At 52.3% G+C, this 20,941-nt stretch overlaps 1 protein-coding gene across 2 annotated transcripts; it reads right to left on the reverse strand.

Annotated features, from left to right (window-relative positions):
* Positions 1–10,954: 10,954 nt before the first annotated feature.
* Positions 10,955–13,040, reverse strand: DPM3 (dolichyl-phosphate mannosyltransferase polypeptide 3). 2 transcript variants are annotated; one of them, XM_015419143.1, is made up of 2 exons: positions 12,971–13,040; positions 10,955–11,417 (listed from the first exon to the last, which is right to left on the reverse strand). In XM_015419143.1, exon 2 carries the CDS (start codon positions 11,405–11,407, stop codon positions 11,126–11,128), a length of 282 nt encoding a protein of 93 aa, XP_015274629.1. In that variant the 5' UTR covers positions 11,408–11,417; positions 12,971–13,040; the 3' UTR covers positions 10,955–11,125. The 2 variants fall into 2 exon arrangements, with proteins under 2 accessions (XP_015274629.1, XP_015274628.1); XM_015419142.1 differs by having other exon boundaries at positions 12,946–13,002.
* Positions 13,041–20,941: the final 7,901 nt, after the last annotated feature.

The following is a 20,941-nucleotide window of genomic DNA, read 5'->3' on the forward strand; positions in this document are numbered from 1 at the left end:
CCGCTGCAATTTATTTTATTTTTTTATTTTTTTACCAAAGTGCCTTGGAGTAAATAGAACTGGGTTTATTCCCAAGAGGTTTATCGAGTGTTGTTGTTGTTTTTAAGTTGGTTCTTTCAGTCGGTTCTTTAGTCACTGCAAACAGTTTTGGTGGATTCATGAGCCGCTCTGGAGACCTGAAAGAAAGTACGAGGTACGTTGCGGGACCAGATCAGAGCTTTGTTTCAGCCAGACATATTTCAGGTGGCCAGGAGACTGAGGGGGCATAAGAATGTCAGAACAGCCCTGCCGGAATAGACCAATCAATGGTCCACCTAGTCCAGCATCCCGTCTCACACAGTGGCCTCAACCGGTTCCTCTGGAGGGCCAGCAAAAGGGCAGAGAGGCCGAGGCCTTCCCCTCATAAGAGCATCAGAAGAGCCCTGCTGGATCAGACCAGTGAGGGTCCATCTAGACCAGCCTCCTGTCTCACACAGTGGCCTCAACCAGTTCCTCTGGAGGGCCAACAACAGGGCAGAGAGGCCGAGGCCTTCCCCTCATAAGAACATCAGAAGAGCCCTGCTGGGTCAGACCAGTGAGGGTCCATCTAGACCAGCATCCCGTCTCACACAGTGGCCTCAACCAGTTCCTCTGGAGGGCCAACAACAGGGCAGAGAGGCCGAGGCCTTCCCCTCATAAGAACATCAGAAGAGCCCTGCTGGGTCAGACCAGTGAGGGTCCATCTAGTCCAGCATCCCGTCTCACACACTGGCCTCAACCGGTTCCTCTGGAGGGCCAGCAAAAGGGCAGAGAGGCCGAGGCCTTCCCCTCATAAGAGCATCAGAAGAGCCCTGCTGGATCAGACCAGTGAGGGTCCACCTAGTCCAGCATCCCGTCTCACACAGTGGCCTCAACCAGTTTCTCTGGAGGGCCAGCAAAAGGGCAGAGAGGCCGAGGCCTTCCCCTCATAAGAGCATCAGAAGAGCCCTGCTGGATCAGACCAGTGAGGGTCCACCTAGTCCAGCATCCCGTCTCACACACTGGGTCCATCTCATCCAGCATCCTGTCTCACACATTGGCCTCAACCAGTTCCTCTGGAGGGCCAACAACAGGGCAGAGAGGCCGAGGCCTTCCCCCCATAAGAACATCAGAAGAGCCCTGCTGGGTCAGACCACTGAGGGTCCATCTCATCCAGCATCCTGTCTCACACATTGGCCTCAACCAGTTCCTCTGGAGGGCCAACAACAGGGCAGAGAGGCCGAGGCCTTCCCCTCATAAGAACACAAGAGGAGCCCTGCTGGATCAGACCAGTGAGGGTCCATCTCATCCAGCATCCTGTCTCACACATTGGCCTCAACCAGTTCCTCTGGAGGGCCAACAACAGGGCAGAGAGGCTGAGGCCGCCTTCCCCTCATAAGAACATCAGAAGAGCCCTGCTGGATCAGACCAGTGAGGGTCCACCTAGTCCAGCATCCCGTCTCACACAGTGGCCTCAGCCAGTTCCTCTGGAGGGCCGCCAGCAGGCCAGAAGAGCTGAGGCCTTCTTCCCCTCATAAGAACATCAGAAGAGCCCTGCTGGATCAGACCAGTGAGGGTCCACCTAGTCCAGCATCCGGTCTCACTCAGTGGCCTCAGCCAGTTCCTCTGGAGGGCCAACAACAGGGCAGAGAGGCTGAGGCCTTCTTCCCCTCATAAGAACATCTGAAGAGCCCTGCTGGATCAGAACAGTGAGGGTCCACCTAGTCCAGCATCCGGTCTCACACAGTGGCCAACCACTTCCTCTGGAAGGTCCACAACAGGGCAGAGAGGCCAAGGCCTTCTCCTGATGTTGCCTCCGGGCACTGGTATTCAGACGTTTGCTCCCTCTGAACATGGAGGTACCATTTAGTTAGCCACTGTCCTCCGTGAATCTATCTAATCCCCTTTTAAAGCTGTTTATTCTTGTGGCTATCACTACAACCTCTGTCAGCAAATTCCACATTTTAATCACTCTGTGTAAAGTAGTATTTCCTTTTGTCTGTTCTGATCCTACTGCCCATCAGCTTCATTGGATGCCCTCGAGTTCTAGTACTTTGGGAGAGGGAGGAAAAGTGCCTCAGGCAGAGCCCTGCAATTTGAGAAGGGGGATTCCAGTGTCAAATGGAAAGTTCCATGCCAATAGAGAATGAGCGCAAAAGAGAGAAAAGGTTCAGCTCTCTCACCGTTTTATTCGACGGCATTCTCAGCATAGGCGAATATTCCAAAACAACCCAGTCTAAAGTACTGTAGCCCCACATGTAGCAGGTTTGAGAACCTCCCAAGCAGAGTGTGAAGGCAAACTGTCTGCCCCTGGCTGTTTTGTTGCCAGTATCTGGTAGACTGCCTCTGGGAATGGAGGCTCCCTTTTGCTGTCATGGCTAATACCCAGAGATAGATCTTTGTCCTCCATGCAGTTTATCTGATTCTTCTTTTTTAAAAAGCCGTTGTGATTATATGGCCGTGAATCCGACCGGTGAATGGTGTACAAGGATCCCTTTTCACATTTGACCTTCCACCAATCACAGGACGCTGCCGTGTTTGGTATCCCGAAAGGGAATAATCTCTTCCCTGCTAAAAGGGAGGGTCTTGGAGCTGATCTAATACACAGGCTTGCTTAGATTCTCCAGCACCTGCCGTGAGTCCAATTGGAGTGCTTCCCAGTTGCGTCCACGTGATTCCATTATTCTACCTTTTATTTGGGATGGCTTTTCATCCTTTGGGGAAAGAAGAAGAGAAAAGGAGATTGGATTTACACTCCGCTCTTCACATGGAGTCTCAGAGCAGTTTACAATATCCTTCCCTTTCCTCTCCCCACAACAGACACCCTGGGAGGTAGGTGGGGCTGAGAGAGCTCATTCGAGGACTGCTCTTGAGAGAACTTGTGACTGACCCAAGGTCACGCCAGCAGCTGCATATGGAGGAGTGGGGAATCAAACCCATTTCTCCCAGATTAGAGTCTGCGCCCCTAACCACTACTCCAAACTGGCTGTCTAGGAGCGGTAGAGTACCAGAGTTGATTTCCCCACTCCTCCACTTGAAGCCAGCTGGGTGACCTTGGGTCAGTCACAGTTCTCTCAGAGCTCTCTAAGCCCTACTTACCTACTTACTGTCTGTTGTGGGGAGAGTTAGGGAAGGCGATTATAAGCTGCTCTGAGACTCCTTCGGGTAGTGAAAAGCAGGGTATAAAACCAAATCTTCTAACCACTGTAACCAACTAGTGTGCCACATCGAATATAGATTTGGAAGACAGGTGCCATTTTGATTTCCCGTCTCAGCCCAACACAATGGTAGGGGAGAGAACTAGAGGGCCCAACCCTGGCGTGGCGGGAAAGTGGAATAATCATAATGCTGATGTCCCTCTGAGCACATGCAAAGTGCAATTCCCTCCCTCCCACTCTCTTAGGCTTCAGGAAGCCAGGCTTTCAAGCAGAGCTCTCTCCTGAAGGAAGCCCGCTCCTCGAGGGAATTGGCAGCCCCGCCCACCCCTCCTCGAAGCCGCCCGTCACCCCGGAAACGGCTTGTTAGCTTGTTCCCGCTAATTATCCAGCTCCCTCGCCTTGCCACTCCAACCGGGCAGGTGTTAATTAAAAAAAAAAAAACCACTCTAGAAAATCCTGGAGTTGCAGTGAGAGAAACCTGGCACAGGAGGCCGGGAGGAGAGAGGCGTAGCAGGTCCCAGGTGGGGCAGAAACCCAGTCTGACGTACCGGGCATAATTCCCTGAGCCATCTGAAGCCCTCGGGTCCTGCAGTTTTGAGTTCCGCGAACTAGTGCAAACAAGATAATTCCTTCTGAGATAGAAGAGCCGGCAGGTAAGATGCAACCTGTTGACTCACGTGGATTCGGCACACACCAAAAAATGGGAATTCTTTTCTCTGGCTCATCTACACAGAAGAATTCTGTGCATCGCTGAAGCAGGCAGATGTGCATTTTAAGTGCGGAGTTTGCCGCCAGAGGAAGTAGTGATGGCCACAGGAGAAAACAGCTTGAAAAGGGGATGAGAAGGATTCATGGAGGAGAGGTCTCGGCCTCTATGCGCTGTTGTTGGCCCTCCACTTTTGTTGTTGTTGAAGAAGAAGAGATTGGATTTATACCCCGGCCTTCAGTACCCAAGGGAGTCTCAGAGCGGCTCACAAACTCCTTTCCCTTCCCCTCCCCACAACAGGCATCCTGTGAGGTAGGTGGGGCTGAGAGAGCTCTGACAGAAATGGCTCTTTTTCAAGAACAGCTGTGCCAGAACTATGGCTTGCCCAAGGTCATCCAGCAGCTGCAAGTGGAGGAGTGGGGAATCAAACCCGGTTCTCCCAGATTAGAGTCTGCACACTTAATCTCGTCCTCTGCCGCCCCCTTCTTCTTTGACCTTCAGTCTTTCCCAGCATCAGGGCCTTCTCCACTGAGTGCTCCCTTCTCATTTGGTGGCCAAAGTACTTGAGCTTCACCTTCAGTCTCTGGCCTTCCAGGGAACAGTCATCGACTGATTTGATCTCTTCCCAAGAGTCTTCTCCAGCACCATAATTCGAAAGCATCTATTCTTCAGTGCTCGGCTTTCCTTATGGTCCAACTCCTGCAGCCATACATGACAACTGGGAATACCATTGCTCTGACCATACGGACTTTTGTTGGCAGGGTGACGTCTCTACTTTTTATTATGCTATCTAGGTTTGCCATCGCTTTCCTCCCAAGGAGCAGGCGTCTCCCAACACACACGTGTAACCCAAGGGCAGGGGAGAAGAGTAGTTTTAAAAATACAGCAAGAAAAGTGAGGGAATAAAACACTGGGTGGTGGTTGCCCCCGAAGAGACGTTATTTTCATCTCCACGGCCAATCAGAAGCTGTGCTGGGCGAGAACCCCACCTAGCTCCACCCACTTTCTGAAAACACTTGGCGGGCACCAAGTAAAGTGTCGGTGGGCCCCATGATGCCTCGGGGGAACTGTGTTGGGGTTTGGGCTCTTTTTGTAGCAGGTACTCATTTGCATATTAAGCAACACACCCCTAATGTAGCCAATCCTCCAAGAGCTTACAGTAGCCCCTGGAAGAAGAGCTCTGTAAGCTCTTGGAGGATTGGCTACATTAGGGGTGTGTGGCCTAATATGCAAATGAGACAAAAAGAGCCCTGGTTGGGGACCCCTGCCCCACTGTCAAGGCACCTGGAAACTGCTGTGGCAGAAATTCAGGCCTGGAATCTCCTGTGTGCCGAGGTGAAATCCTGGTACTGATGAAGTCAAAGCAAGGGCACTCCTCCCGACCATAGGCAAGGCACCTTTTTCTCCATGGAATACTTTCAGCCCGTGCCTACACATCCATGAAAAGTGAACGTGGGTTCCAGATACCGCCCACCAGCTGCAGGTGAGTGCCGGAATTGCAAAGTAACATACCAATGACACCTCCGTTCCTCTCTGTGGGTCAGATTCAAGTATCGAGCTTTTGTCCCGCCCTTTCATCCAGGAACTCAAGAGCAGCAATCATGGTTCTCTCTCTTCCTCATAACAACCCTATGAGCAGGGCTATTTTGGGGCAGGAACGCCACAGGAACGGAGTTCCGGCTGGCTCCCAAGTTGGCCACGCCCAGCAGGAACTCATTAGCATAACAGGCCACACCCAACAGCAGGAACTCATTAGGATTGGCTACATTAGGGGTGTGTGGCCTAACATGCAAAGGAGTTCCTGCTACAAAAAAAGGCCCTGGGTTTTGACCACAAACAAGGTCAACAGAATAACAAGCAAAAGGTGGGTGTGGCTGGATGACCACACTTCTGCTAACATGGGGGTATGGCCTAATGTGCCAATGAGCTGTGCTGTCAGGGGTGTGGCCTAATATGCTAATGAGTTCCTGCTGGGCTTTTTCTATAAAAAGAGCCCTGCCTATGAGGAAGGCTTATTGAAGAGGGACTGAATGCACATGACCCCTTGAAGCTGCCTGATACTGAATCGGGCCTCTGGTCCATCGAGGTCAGGATTGTCTACTCTGTCTGGCAGCAGCTCTCCAGGGTCTTGGGCAGAGGGTCTTTCACATCACCGACTGCCTGGTCCTTTTAGCTGGAGATGCTGGGGACTGAACCTGGGACCTTCTGCACGCCAAGCAGATGCTCTGCCACTGAGCCACGGCCCCTCTCCATGGCTCCACAAGGTCTCAGGCAGAGGGTCTTTCACATCACCGACTCCCTGGTCCTTTTTAACTGGAGATGCTGGGGACTGAACCTGGGACCTTCTGCACGCCAAACAGGTGCTCTGCCACTGAGCCACAGCCCCTCTCCATGGCTCTCCAGGGTCTCAGGCAGAGGGTCTTCCACATCACCGACTGCCCGGTCCTTTTTAACTGGAGAGGCTGGGGACTGAACCTGGGACCTTCTGCACGCCAAGCAGGTGCTCTGCCACTGAGCCACAGCCCCTGCTTTGACCAGTAGAAGCTCTCCAGGTTCGCAGGCGGAGGTCTTTCAAATCACCTACTGCCTAATCCTTTAATGGGAGATGCCAGGGATTGAACCTGGGACTTTCTGCATGCCAAGCAGATGCTCTACCTCTGAGCCGTGTCCCTAGGTCACCCAGCGAGCGTCATAGCAGAAGGGGAATTTGAACCCCCGTCTCCCAGTTCCTAGTCCAGCAGAGAGCCAGTTTGATGTAGTGGTTTAGAGCGTGGACTCTAATCTGGGAGAACTTGGTTTGGTTCCCCACTCCTCCACAAGCAGCCGCTGGATGACCTTGGGTCAGTCACAAGTTCTCTCAGAGCTGTTCTCTCAGGAGCAGGCCTCAAAAGAGCCCTCTCAGCCCCACCTACCTCACAGGGTGTCTGTTATGGGGACGGGAAGGAGATTGTAAGCTGCTGTGAGATTCCTTCAGGTAGTGAAGTATAAATCCAGTCTCTTTTTCTTCACCCTTATACCATCCAGCTGTCATGATATTCTACGTACACTGTAGGGTAGCAGGCAGAGTGGTGGGCTAGAACTACACTGGGCGACCTGGGTTCAGATTCCTGCTTCTACCATGGAAGCTCGTTGGGCAACCCTGGGCCTGTCACAAACTTTCAACTTGGCCTACCTCACAGGGTTTTTTTTTAATAGAATGGAGGACGTTAAGAACGATGTTCTAAACTGCTCTGAGTCCCAACTGTGGGGAATAAAATGGGATATAAACAAGCAATTCTTCATTTTCTCTCCAAGGGAACTGTGTGTTCGAACTCTCCCGTGTGCAAATGTCTCAAAATCATATTTAAGCTGTTCCACCACGCTTAACATTACTGGGAGGTCCTCCTTATTTATTTAGGATATTTATGTACCGTTTCTCCAGAAGAAAACCACTTGTACACACTCAGGGGCAGCTTTGTATTGTACGGATCTATGAAATGGGTATAACAGGCGCAGAATTCGATCGTTTGGGAATGGTGTCTTAGGGAGGGCTTTTTTGTGAAGGTGAGTTTAACACATAAGGAGACATTTTATACCAAGGGCGGCCGCTGGTCTGTCCTGTATGGTAACGTCTACTGAGAGTGAGAACTATTTTCCAATGTCTTGGGCAGAGGGCTTGCCCAGGTTCGTGATCGGTGATCCTTGGGCCACAGAAGCCGGCGGTTAAGAACATAAGAGAAGCCAATGTTGGATCAGGCCAATGGCCCATCCAGAGCAACACTCTGTCCCACAGTGGCCAAAAATACCAGGTGCCATCAAGAGGGCCAGCAGTGGGGCCAGGACACTAGGAGCCCTCCCACTGTTGCCCCCCCCCCGCACCAAGAAGACAGAGCATCACTTTCCCCAGACTGAGAGTTCCTAACTAGACCTTGTGGCTAATAGCCACTGATGGACCTCCGCTCCATATGTTTATTCAGTTCCCTCTTGAAGCCGTCCATGCTTGTAGCCGCCACCACCTCCTGTGGCAGTGAATTCCATGTGTGAATCACTCTTTGGGTGAAGGACTTACTTCTATCCTTTCTAACCCGACTGCTCAGCAATTTCATGGAGTGCCCACCAGAGTTCTTGTCTTGTGAGAAAGGGAGAAAAGTACTTTTTCTACCTGCTCTATCCCAGGCATCATCCTATAAACCTCGATCATGTCACCCCTCAGTCGTCATTTCCCCAAGCTGAAGAGCCCCAAGCGCTTTAACCTTTCTTCATAGGGAAAGCGTTCCAACCCTTTTATCCTTCGAGTTGCCCTTTTCTGCACTTTTTCCAATGCTATAATATCCTTTCTGAGGTTTGGTGACCAGAACTGTACACAGTATTCCAAATGAGGCCGCGCCATCGATTTATACAGGGGCATGATGATAACTAAATTCAAACTGGGACTTTGTAACAAGAGGTAGACTTTACTAATAAAGGGGGCGGGGGCAGTAATGTGGTTCAGGGCAAAACCTACATTGATGGGCAGCCCCAGTATTTGGGGCTGTTCTTCCTATTCAGGAGCTGCTGTGGCTCAAGCGGTTAAGACGCTGGACTGCAGGCTGTGGAAGGTCGGTAGTTCAGCAGTTCGAGACCCGAGTGTGCCACATGACGGAGTGAGCTCCCGTCTCTAGTTCCAGCTCCTGCCAATCTAGCAGTTTGAAAGCAAGACGTTGCAAGTAGATAAATAGGTACCACTTCGGTGGGAAGGTAACAGCGTTCCGTGCGCCTTGGTGTTTATTCATGCCGGCCACATGACCACGGAAACGTCTTCGGACAGCGCTGGCTCTTCGGCTTTGAAACGGAGATGAGCACCGCAACCCTAGAGTCGGATTCGACTGGCTTTCGAGCAAGGGAACCTTTACCTTTTCCCCCCTTCCTATTCAGATTTCAAATTGCTTATTTGGTTGCACTGAAACCAAAGGGAGCAGTGGGGAACCAATCCCATCCCTCCCTATGTAGCCACACCTCTTCTTCTGATTAGCTCCGCCCCTCAGTTCGGTTTCGTGATCACACTGGAATTTTGACCAAGGGACAGAATGCACAAACTACATGGAATATGCTGGGGGGGGGGGGGGACAGGGGGGGTTAAGATCGATGGGGCTTGTCGTGTATGCTGAAGTTGGAGCTGATTTCTGCCAACCCCTTGTGGGGTTTCCAAGGCAAGAGATGTTCAGAGGTGGTTGGCCCTTGTCTGCCTCTTCATCGCAACCCGGGTGTTCCTTGGCGGTCTCCCATCCACGCCTGACCCTGCTTAGCTTCTGAAGTCTGACGTGATCAGCTTAACCAAAATTTATGTGGCTACTAAAAAGTGCATGACAAAAGTATTGAAATGGGTAGCTTTTTAAGCATTTGGATTTTAGAATGGTGAGCTACATTCTCCATCACATTCTCATAAACAAGGCTGTGTGATTCTCCTCTCCAAGAAGGCAGTGAGAAGAAGAGCCCAGCTAGTGAGGGTCCGTCTAGTCCACCATCCTGCCTCACACAGTGGCCTCAACCCTCTGGAGGGCCAACAACGGAGCAGAGAGGCCAAGGCCTTCCCCTCATAAGAATATCAGAAGAGTCCTGCTGGATCAGACCAGTGAGGGTCCCTCTAGTCCAGCATCCTGTCTCACACAGTGGCCAACCAGTTCTTCTGGAGGACCAACAACAGGGCAGAGAGGCCGAGGCCTTCCCCTGATTTTGCCTCTAGTCCAGCATCCTGTCTCACCCAGGGGCCTCAACCAGTTCTTCTGGAGGGCCATCAACAGGGCAGAGAGACCAAGGCCTTCCCCTCATAAGAACATCAGAAGAGTCCTGCTGGATCAGACCACTGAGGGTCTCTCTAGTCCAGCATCCCATCTCACACGGTGGCCTCAACCAGCTCCTCTGGAGGGCCAACAGCAGGGCAGAGAGGTCGAGGCCTTCCCTTCATAAGAACATCAGAAGAGCCCTGCTGGATCAGACCAGTGAGGGTCCTTGTAGTCCAACATCCTGCCTCACACAGTGGCCTTAACCAGCTCCTCTGGAGGGCCAACAACAGGGCAGAGAGGCCGAGGCCTTCCCCTCATAAGAACATCAGAACAGCCCACCTGGATCAGACCAGTAGCCGCATCTAGTCCAGTATCCTGTCTCACACAGTGGCCTCAACCAGTTCCCCAGGAGGGCCAACAACAGGGCAGAGAGGCTGAGGCCTTCCCCTCCTAAAAACGTAAGAAGAGCCCTGCTGGGTCAGACCAGTGAGGGTCCATCTAGTCCAGCCTCCTGTCTCACACAGTGGCCTCAACCAGTTCCTCTGGAGGGCCAACAACAGGGCAGAGAGGCCGAGGCCTTCCCCTGATGTTGCCTCCTGGCACTGGGATTCAGAGACTTAGTGCCTCTGGATGTGAAAGCTCCCTTCAGTCACCATAGCTAGTAGCCATTGATAGACGTATCTTCCATGATTCTATCTAATCCCCCTTTAAGGCTGTTATTCCTGTGGCCATCACGACACCCTCCATTAGCGAATTCCCCATTTTAATCCCTCGCCGTGTAAAGTAGTATTTCCTTTTGTCCACCTTGAACCAACTACCCATCAGCAGTGTTCCGTCTAAGCTGAGTTAGTGTGAGCTAGCTCACAGTTTTTTAGCCTCCAGCTCACAGATTTTCGTCTTCGCTCAGGAAGGAGGGCTCCAGAGCAAACTAACTTATGCCATAGCCAAATCGCTCGCTCACAACTCACAAAGTAGAACTTTTGCTCACAAGACTCCACAGCTTAGAGGGAGCATCGCCCATCCGTTTCACTGGCTGAACTACCCATGTCTATCAATCCCAATGAGCAATGCTCCCTCTAAGCTGTGGAGTCTTGTGAGCAAAAGTTCTACTTTGTGAGTTGTGAGCGAGCGATTTGGCTGCTGCCTAAATTAAGTTTGTTCTGGAGCCCTCCTTCCTGAGCTGAGACAAAAAAAAAGTGAGCCAGTGGCTAAAAAAACTGTGAGATTGCTCACACTAACTCAGCTTAGAGGGAACACTGCCCATGAAGCGGTCATCATCTGCCCCAACCACCAAGCAACCTCTCCAAATCCATTATGCAGAAAGAACAATACAGGACTACACTGCAGGACTGTGGTCAGCTTGGAACACTTAACGTGCTATATCCATAGTAAGTAGTATTGTTAAAGTACAAGTACTCCTTCAGCCAATGACAAGAGTGCAACCAATTTCGATTGTCAGTCCAGGGAGAATATCCCCCCCCCCCCGGTGCCGCTTCCAGGGCGCCAGTCCTTTGCAGCCAGGATCAGAACTTCATGCCACGCTGGGCGAGGTCATCCCGGGCCTCCCGGATCTGGGCGTGCAGCTCCCGCGCTGCCTCCTCACAGTCATTGAAAGTCGCCAAGCGGTACCCGACAGTGCCTAGAGAGTAGCAGCCAAACGTCACCAGCAGGTAGGTGGGCAGCAGCCACAGGACTTGGTACACAGGAGGGGGCAGTGGATCGAGTCCCAAAAGGTTCAGGGTTAGGGTCGCCCAGGTGCCACCCAGAAGAGCCAACATGAAGAGCCACTGCAGTAGCTTCGTCATGGTGTCGAATCTGGGGAAGAAGAGAAAATCAGAGTTTGATTGGCACAAAGTGGCATTTGTCGTCACATAAGAAGAAGGGATTGGATGTATACCCTGCCCTTCACTACCCGAAGGAGCCTCAGAGCGGCTTACAAACTCCTTTCCCTTCCCCTCCCCACAACAGACACCCTGTGAGGTAAAAGAAGAAGAAGAAGAGATTGGATTTATACCCCGCCCTTCACTACCCAAAGGTGTCTCAGAGCGGCTTACAATCTCCTTTCCCTTCCCCTCCCCACAACAGACACCCTGTGAAGGAGATGGGGCTGAGGGAACTCTCTTGAGAACTGCCCTTGAGAGAACTTGTGTTCTCTGTAAGCTGAGTTAGTGTGAGCCAGCTCACAGTTTTTTAGCCTCTGGCTCACACATTTTTGTCTTCGCTCAAGAAGGATGGCTCCAGAGCAAACTAACGTATGCCGTAGCCAAATCGCTCGCTTACAACTTTAACGCCAGTAGCTCACAAAGTAGAATTTTTGCTCACAAGACTCCATGGCTTAGAGGGAGCATAGATTGTGACTGACCCAAGGTCACACCAGCAGCTGCAAGTGGAGGAGTGGGGAATCAAACCCGGTTCTCCCAGATAAAGAGTCCACGCTCCTAAACACTACACCAAACTGGCTCTCGTAACATAAGAAGGTCTGTTGGATCGGGCAAATGTCCCGTCAAGTCCAACGCTCTGTGTCACACAGTGGCCAAAAGCTAGGGGCCATCAGGAGGTCCACCAGCAAGGCCAGAACTCCAGAAGCCCGCCCGCTGTTGCCCCCTAAGCACCAGAGCATCACTGTCCCAGGCACAGATTCAGGTGGGGTAGCCGTGTTGGTCTGAAGCAGCAGGACAAAGTTTGAGTCATTTAAGACCAACAAAGTTTTATTCATTGGATAAGCTTTCGTGTGCAAGCACACCTCCTCAGTTCCCTGCTCCCCTGCCCCAGCCCCAGCAGCCAAAAATTTCTGGCTACAGGACCGGGTCCCAGGTTCAATCCCCGGTATCTCCGGTTAAAAGATCTGGCAGTAGGTGATGTGAAAGACCTCCGCCTGAGGGCCTAGAGAGCCGCTGCCAGTCTGGGTAGACAATACTGACTTTGATGGACCAAGGGTCTGATTCAGTATAAAACAGTTTCATGTGTTCGCGTGTGATCTATCTGCTAAGGAGCACCAGAGAGGCCCTTTGTGACACTAACAGTTAGCAATCCACTAACAGAAATTCAGCCTGTAAAGCTTTCCTTTGATGACTTTCCAAGCCAGGAACACCTGGTGCCTTTGGGCTCTGCCTGCAATACAACTAAACAATGCAAGTTGGGGAGGGGAGAGTTTGAATCCACCCACTTCCTAATGCCACGCCACCCTCTGCATCCATTTTTCATGCAATTGCACAAGCATGCATTCTTTTCTTCCATGCCACTTTTACCACCTTTAGCATTTTATCGCATTTTAAGTGTCCAACTCCCGGGCATCGCCCCTCCCAGACTCCCTCCACCCCCCTCTCCACGCTCAATATCCCACCTATACATTCCTCCCCGGATCTCACCGATTCTCTAGTGTTCTTGTGCTTTTCAGTCGCGCGCGGTGACGTCACCTCCCTCCCACCAATCGCCGCCTTCTCCGATTCAAAGCTGCGTCCCGCGCAGTACCTTGGGAGTTGTAGTTCTTCCAGTGACACCGAGAGCTTTGCTTGCTTTGCCCTCGTAGCTGTGATTCCTTGTCCCTCAGTCTACCTTTGCAAGCTTGCTGGGGTTCCGTGCCACCAAGTTTCTATGCGCCAGCGCTCACAAAGTTTAAAAAAAATCAGGCGTGCCTCTGAGAATGTGCAGAGAGCAATGCAAAATAAGTGGCACCTTCAGAAACGAGGGCTGCCAACTTCCAGGTAGGGCCTGAAGTTCCCCTGGAATCTCACGTGATCTCCAGACTTCTTGGGTTGCCACCTCTGGGTTGAGAAATACCTGGAGATTTGGGGGGAGGAGCAAAGAGAGGGCGGGGTTTGGGGAGGGGAGGGACCTCAGCAGGGTATAAAGCAAAGGTCCCCGGTCCAAAACAGGCATTTTCTCCAGGGAGACAGATCAAGATGGGTTGCTGTGCTAGTCTAGCAGTAGAAAAGAGTAAGAGTCCAGTAGCACCATAAAGGCTAACAAAATTTGGTAGGGTGTGAGCTAGGGTTGCCAGGTCTGGGTTGGAAAATACCTGGAGACTTTGGGGGTGGAGCTAGGACAGGGCGGGGCTTGGGAGGGGAGGGGCCTCAGCAGGGTACAAGGCCACAGAGTCCACCCTCCAAAGCAGCCATTTTCTCCAGGGGAGCTGATCTCTGTCAGCTGGAGATCAGTTGCAAAAGTGGGAGATCCCCAGGCCCCACCTGGAGGCTGGCAACCCTAGTATGAGCTTTTGTGATATCTGAAGAAGTGAGCAATGACTCACAAAAGCTCATCCCCTGCCACATATTTTTTAATCAAGGTGCTACTGGTCTCTTCCTCTTTTCTACTGCTGCAGACAGACTGACACGGCGACCCGTCTTGATTTATCTGAAGAAGAGAGCAGTAACTCACGAAAGCTCATCCCCTGCCACATATTTTGCTAGTCTTTAAGGTGCTCCTGAAAAACACAAAAAGGCTCTACATCTGACAATAGGACTACAGATAAGATTAGAATTTCAACAGCCAATCCACATGCAAAAGAACCTCCTCAGGAAACAGGAAACCTCCTCAGGAAACAATCCATATACAAAAGAACCTCCTCAGGAAAGCTCCTCCATTAGCATGTTCATAGCCTGGGGGACTCCTACAAGATAATGACTCAGCCCTACCCCACCTTCCTGAGTAGATATAAATTACCTGCCTACCATTTTCCTTCTCACCTTGACACAGAGAGTACTCCATCTTTCTATGTTATACCTCTGAGGATGCCAGTCACAGCTACTGGCAAAACATCAAGTCCTGCAATGCCAAGACCATGGCCATACCGCCTGGAAAATCTACAGCAGCTAATGCTCCTGGACTCTTGCTCTTTTCTCCAGGGACCTGATCTTGGTCATCTGGAGATCAATTGTAATAACAGGGGGATATCCAGGTACCACCTGGAGATTGGCAAACCCTATTAAAGACTAATAAAGCCCCCACCCACCCCAGCTTAAGCATTTGTGAGTCAGAGCTCACCCCATTTAGATGTGTAATAAATGTGCGGCCTGCCTGTTTTCACATGCAGCTGCTGAAGTGGGCGCTGACTCAGCTTACGCTGGAAGAAATGCTGTTAATCTGTAAGGTGCCGTTGGACTGATGTTCTATTTCTGTGCGCTGCCACAGTCACGAGGAGTGGCCGCACATCTGGAGTGAGAGAAGCTGACTCCCAGGTTCTGCATCTGCAGCTTTTCAGGGTGTTCATAAAACTCTCAAACACCTGGCTCAGATCTTGGGACTGAACTCTAAAGCTGCTTTTTTCCCCCCAGAGGACAAATGACCTCTGGAGTCTAGCAGGTTTGCGGACATCCAGGTGGTTAAGATTGAAGGTCAAAGAAGACGGGGACGGCAAAGGATGAGATGGTTAGACAGTGTCATAGATGCAACGAACATGAAACTGAGCAAACTTCAGAGGACGGCGGAAGACAGGAGGGCCTGGTGGGATCTTGTCCATGAGGTCGCGAAGAGTCGGACTCGACTGTGCGACTGAACGACAACAAAAAGGTGGTTAAGTAAAACACTAAATCACCGTGTATAATTTTACAGTTTCCCCCCCGTTTTTATATTATGCGAAATGTGAATTATTAAAGTATTTTAGAATGATTCATTAGCACAAATAGACACCATAGTTTAATATTGACGATTCCGTCACCAGAACTTACAACGCAATAGCGTGGCACCAATATAGTATATGAACTATGCAGTACTAAGAATCTTGAAACATTGTCCTCAGTACTTCAAGACTGTGTTGAATCAACAACAATAGACAAACCTGATGAAGAAATCGCAAACGGAATGATTACTAGAACACCATTGTTTGCCTTAGTTGTTTTGGTAGTAAGTACATTAGATTAGGAGTCCTGCTCCCTCTAAGCTGTGGAGCCTTGTGAGCAAAACTTCTACTCTGTGAGCTACTGGCATTAAAGTGAGCAAGCGATTTGGCTGCTGCATAAATTAGTTTGCTCTGGAGCCCTCCTTCCTGAGCGGAGACAAAAATCTGTGAGCTGGAGGCTAAAAAACTGTGAGGTAGCTCACACTAACTCAGGACTAGATGGACCCTCAGTGGTCTGACCCAGCAGGGCTCTTCTGATGTCCTTATGAGGGGAAGGCCTCAGCCTCTCTGCCCTGTTGTTGGCCCTCCAGAGGAACTGGTTGAGGCCACTGTGTGAGGCAGGATGCTGGACTAGAGGGACCCTCACTGGTCTGACCCAGCAGGGCTCTTCTGATGTTTTTATGAGGGGAAGGCCTCGGCCTCTCTGCCCTTTGCTGGCCCTCCAGAGGAACTGGTTGAGGCCGCTGTGTGAGGCAGGATGCTGGACTAGGTGGACCCTCACTGGTCTGATCCAGTAGGGCTCTTTTGATGTTCTTATGAGGGGAAGGCCTCGGCCTCTCTGCCCTGTTGCTGGCCCTCCAGAGGAACTGGTTGAGGCCACTATGTGAGACAGGATGCTGGACTAGAGGGACCCTCACTGGTCTGATCCAGCAGGGCTCTTCTGATGTTCTTATGAGGGGAAGGCCTCGGCCTCTCTGCCCTGTTGCTGGCCCTCCAGAGGAACTGGTTGAGGCCACTATGTGAGACAGGATGCTGGACTAGAGGGACCCTCACTGGTCTGACCCAGCAGGGCTCTTCTGATGTTCTTATGAGGGGAAGGCCTCGGCCTCTCTGCCCTGTTGCTGGCCCTCCAGAGGAACTGGTTGAGGCCACTATGTGAGACAGGATGCTGGACTAGAGGGACCCTCACTGGTCTGACCCAGCAGGGCTCTTCTGATGTTCTTATGAGGGGAAGGCCTCGGCCTCTCTGCCCTGTTGCTGGCCCTCCAGAGGAACTGGTTGAGGCCACTATGTGAGACAGGATGCTGGACTAGAGGGACCCTCACTGGTCTGACCCAGCAGGGCTCTTCTGATGTTCTTATGAGGGGAAGGCCTCGGCCTCTCTGCCCTGTTGCTGGCCCTCCAGAGGAACTGGTTGAGGCCACTATGTGAGACAGGATGCTGGACTAGAGGGACCCTCACTGGTCTGACCCAGCAGGGCTCTTCTGATGTTCTTATGAGGGGAAGGCCTCGGCCTCTCTGCCCTGTTGCTGGCCCTCCAGAGGAACTGGTTGAGGCCACTATGTGAGACAGGATGCTGGACTAGAGGGACCCTCACTGGTCTGACCCAGCAGGGCTCTTCTGATGTTCTTATGAGGGGAAGGCCTCGGCCTCTCTGCCCTGTTGCTGGCCCTCCAGAGGAACTGGTTGAGGCCACTATGTGAGACAGGATGCTGGACTAGAGGGACCCTCACTGGTCTGACCCAGCAGGGCTCTTCTGATGTTCTTATGAGGGGAAGGCCTCGGCCTCTCTGCCCTGTTGCTGGCCCTCCAGAGGAACTGGTTGAGGCCACTATGTGAGACAGGATGCTGGACTAGAGGGACCCTCACTGGTCTGACCCAGCAGGGCTCTTCTGATGTTCTTATGAGGGGAAGGCCTCGGCCTCTCTGCCCTGTTGCTGGCCCTCCAGGGGAACTGGTTGAGGCCACTGTGTGAGACGGGATGCTGGACTAGAGGGACCCTCACTGGTCTGACCCAGCAGGGCTCTTCTGATGTTTTTATGAGGGGAAGGCCTCGGCCTCTCTGCCCTTTGCTGGCCCTCCAGAGGAACTGGTTGAGGCCGCTGTGTGAGACAGGATGCTGGACTAGATGGACCCTCACTGGTCTGATCCAGTAGGGCTCTTTTGATGTTCTTATGAGGGGAAGGCCTCGGCCTCTCTGCCCTGTTGCTGGCCCTCCAGAGGAACTGGTTGAGGCCACTATGTGAGACAGGATGCTGGACTAGATCCAGCAGGGCTCTTCTTCTTCTTTCGTTTCTGGTTGTAGTTTTTTTGTGTGGTATTTTTCATATATGTGTGTATGTGTGTGCACCTGGAAGTCATGGCGACCTCTGGTGACTGGCCCCTACTGGGGGCCTAAACAAAGCCTCCCCCTGCCTCCTGCCTCTGGTATTCCAAGGAAGTCTCCCATCCAAATACTTGCCAGAGTCAGCCCTGCTTAATTTCCGATTTCTGACGAGATTGGGCTCGCCTGGGCTACCCAGGTCGGTCCGGCAGGGCTCTTCTGATATTCTTATGCACTGTGTGAAGAAGGGCGCTTCCTCCTCTCTGTCCTGAGCACTGCTGCCCTGCCGTTTCATGGGTTCTAGTGTTACAGGAGACAATATTCCCTCTATCCCCTTTTCTCTGCGCCGTGCATAATTTCATATTTTTATTGATTAATTGCATCTCTCCTCAGCTCCGCTTCCCTCCCGGAGAATCAAGGTGACACAGATCAGGTTCCCAGGAGCTCCCCCATCCGGGCACCGGCCAGGCTGGCTCAGCTTCGCCCCGGTGGCTGCGGCTGGTGCCTTCCCATCAGGCCTCAGGCTGGCATTCAATGCCGCTCGTGAGCAAGCAGGTGCAGCGCCTTTCCCCTGGGCGCCGTGTCGGCAAGGCAGTGAGTCTGGTGTGTGCCCGATTCCTCCGATGCTTCTCAAGGGCAAAGGAGGCTTGCAGGTCTCCAGGTGGGGCCTGGGGCTCTCCTCAGGCCCATAGCTACTGTGGGGCATCTCAGGGCTGGGCCCCCTGACTTGCTGGCAAGGCCCCCTGACTTCCCATCCAGTCAAGGGCGTCACGGCCTTCTACCCTGGATTAATTTTTTTTCATCCCCCTGGGGGGAGGTTTCTATTGATTTTTTTGCAGACTACAAAACAACAACAAAAATATAGGGAAGGGAACTACATCTAGGGAAAAAAGAAAAAAGACCCACAACTAACTAAAAACCCAAGAGTAGGAGATCAATACATCATCCTAACACCATGATATTTTCAAAAAGCTACTAATAATACAATGAATTTAGTCGGTTATGCTAGATTAATTAGCGTTTAACCATCCCTTTAACTGTTTAAAGAAATTCCCAGAGCATCCCCAAGTTATTTCAACATTTTTCCAGGCACAAATCAGAGTCCTTCAGCCCTTATTTATTCTTATCTTTTCTAATCCTCAGTTTATATGAGCTTTTGGGGGCACCCGCCCCCTTTTCAGAAGGGGAGTCCTCGTCCGAAGACCCCGAGCCCAACTCGCCATCCTCTTTGAAAGCCTGGCGGAAGAGCTCCGTCTTGCAGGCCCTGCGGAACTGTACAAGGTCCCGTAGGGCCCTGATCTCCTCCGGGAGCTCATTCCACCAATAAGGAGCCGCCACCGAAAACGCCCTGGCCCTGGTGACGGCGAGCCTCGCATGATTAGCCAGTGCCCCCCAAGAAATTTAAATGCCCCGACTTTAAAAAATCCTGGCTATGGGCCTGGTTCTCCTGGAATTACGAGTAATCTCCAGATGGCAGGAACCAGTTCTTCTGGAGATAGGGATGCCAACCTCCAGGTGGTGGCTGGAGTTCTCCCAGGAAGGAATTTTTCAGGAAGGAAGCCATTTCTCTCCAGGCCAGTTTGGCCAGGGATTCTGGAGGGGTTTTTTTTTGGCCATCTTCTGGGCATGGAGCAGGGGTCACTGGGGATGTGGGGGGAGGAGGCAGTTGTGGATTTCCCGCCTTGTGCAGGGGGTTGGACTAGATGACCCTGGAGGTCCCTTCCAACTCTGTGGTTCTGTGATTAGAAGTTGATTGCCAGGCGACAGAGATCAGTCCCCCTGGAGAAAATGTCTGCTTTGGAAGGTGGGTGCTAGGGCATTAGACCCCAATTGAAGTCCCTCCCCTCCCCAAACCCCACCCTCCTAAGGACCCACCCCCCAAATCTCCAGTTATTCCCCAAACACACGCTGGATCTGGAGAAAATGGCTACTTTGGAGGGCAGACTGTGTGGCATTATAATTGAGGGTTGCCGGCTCTAGGTTGGGGAATAAACTGGAGATTTGGGGGGTGGAGCCTGAGGAGGGCGGGGTTTGGGGAGGGGAGGGGCCTCACAGCAGGGTACCAGGCCACAGAGCCCGCCCTCCAAAGCAGCCATTTTTCTCCAGGGGAACCAATCTCTGTCATCTGGAGGTCAGTTGTAAATCAACGCTCCCTCTTAAGCTGTGGGGTCCTGTGAGCAAAAAATTCTACTTTGCGAGCTCCTGGCATTAAAGTTGTGAGGGAGCGATTTGGCCGCTGCATCGATCAGTTTGCTCTGGAGCCACCCTCTTCCTGAGCGAAGACAAAAATGTGTGAGCCGGAGGCTAAAAACCCGTGACCTAGCTCGCACTTACTCAGCTTAGAGGGAACACTGGTTGTACTCGCGGGAGATCTCCAGGGTGCCCTCCCCAGAGGGTGGCAACCTGGCGTTGTACACCCTGCCGAGGTTCCTCCTCCCCCCAACGTTGACCAGACTCCAGACTCCAGACTCCACCTCCAAGTTCCCAGGAATTTCCCAACCTGGAACTGGCAACCCTGGTATCGTAACCAGGGGTCGTTTCGTAGAAAAAGAGGTGCAGGAGCTCATTAGCCTAACTCATTAGCATAACTTATTTGCATATGCCACACCCCCTGACATCACCGGACGTGTGTCAGAAGGCAACACCCACCGCTCAGGCTCCACTGGACTGTTTTGGATTGCTAGCTATGGGGGGGGGACGGGACGTGCAGATCTGTCCTCGCAGAGGAGGGAGAGCTTGTACCCGAATAAAACTTGGTCTTAAAGGTGCCACTGGACTGTTTTGGGGCGGGGGGGCTCTGCAGCTTACCTGGCTGCTTCTTGCTCTGACTGAGGGCTGCTGGGAGCAGGGGGTGGGGCTTGTTGCATGTGCCCGCCCCCTGGGCTCTTTACTGCCGGAGCTCCGCTGCTGTGCGCTCTTGCAGGAAATGACCCCTGATCGTAACTGCACCGATGCAGGGAGTGGTCGTCTGGGTCAGGAGGCTGAACAGGCTGCCCGGGCCTTGGCTCAGTCGCAAGCTGCCTGGCACCACTTTCTGGCCCCGTTCCCCATCAGCTGGTCTCCACCTTCCTTTGTGGAGCATGGCCACCAATTGGCAACAGGTGGTGGGAACTGGCCTCTCCGGGGTTCCCATTGCGGTGCCAGCCAGCCAGCGAGATACGGAGCGGGCGCTCTGCCAGGGGGACAGAAATGCCCTCTTGCGACAAAGCAGCGGGCGGTGGGCACCTTGCCATTCAGGATCCACGCCCCATCAGGCATCAGGTGGGATAGAGAGACCCCCACTGGGGTGTCCAGATGGGCGCACTGTCGAGCAGGGGTGTACGGCAGTTTTCAGGATTCCCACTCGCGTCCCGTAAATGGTGTCTGATTCCGGGAACGGACTGCAGAGGAAATTTGCTGTTTGTGGTTCTTGGGAAGAGTGAGGTGGCTGTGGCAGGAAGCATCTGTTTCCCTCCGTAT

The sequence above is a fragment of the Gekko japonicus genome, unplaced genomic scaffold (genome assembly GCF_001447785.1).
Source record: "Gekko japonicus isolate JY-2015 unplaced genomic scaffold, Gekko_japonicus_V1.1 scaffold25, whole genome shotgun sequence".
Classification (NCBI taxonomy): domain Eukaryota; kingdom Metazoa; phylum Chordata; class Lepidosauria; order Squamata; family Gekkonidae; genus Gekko; species Gekko japonicus.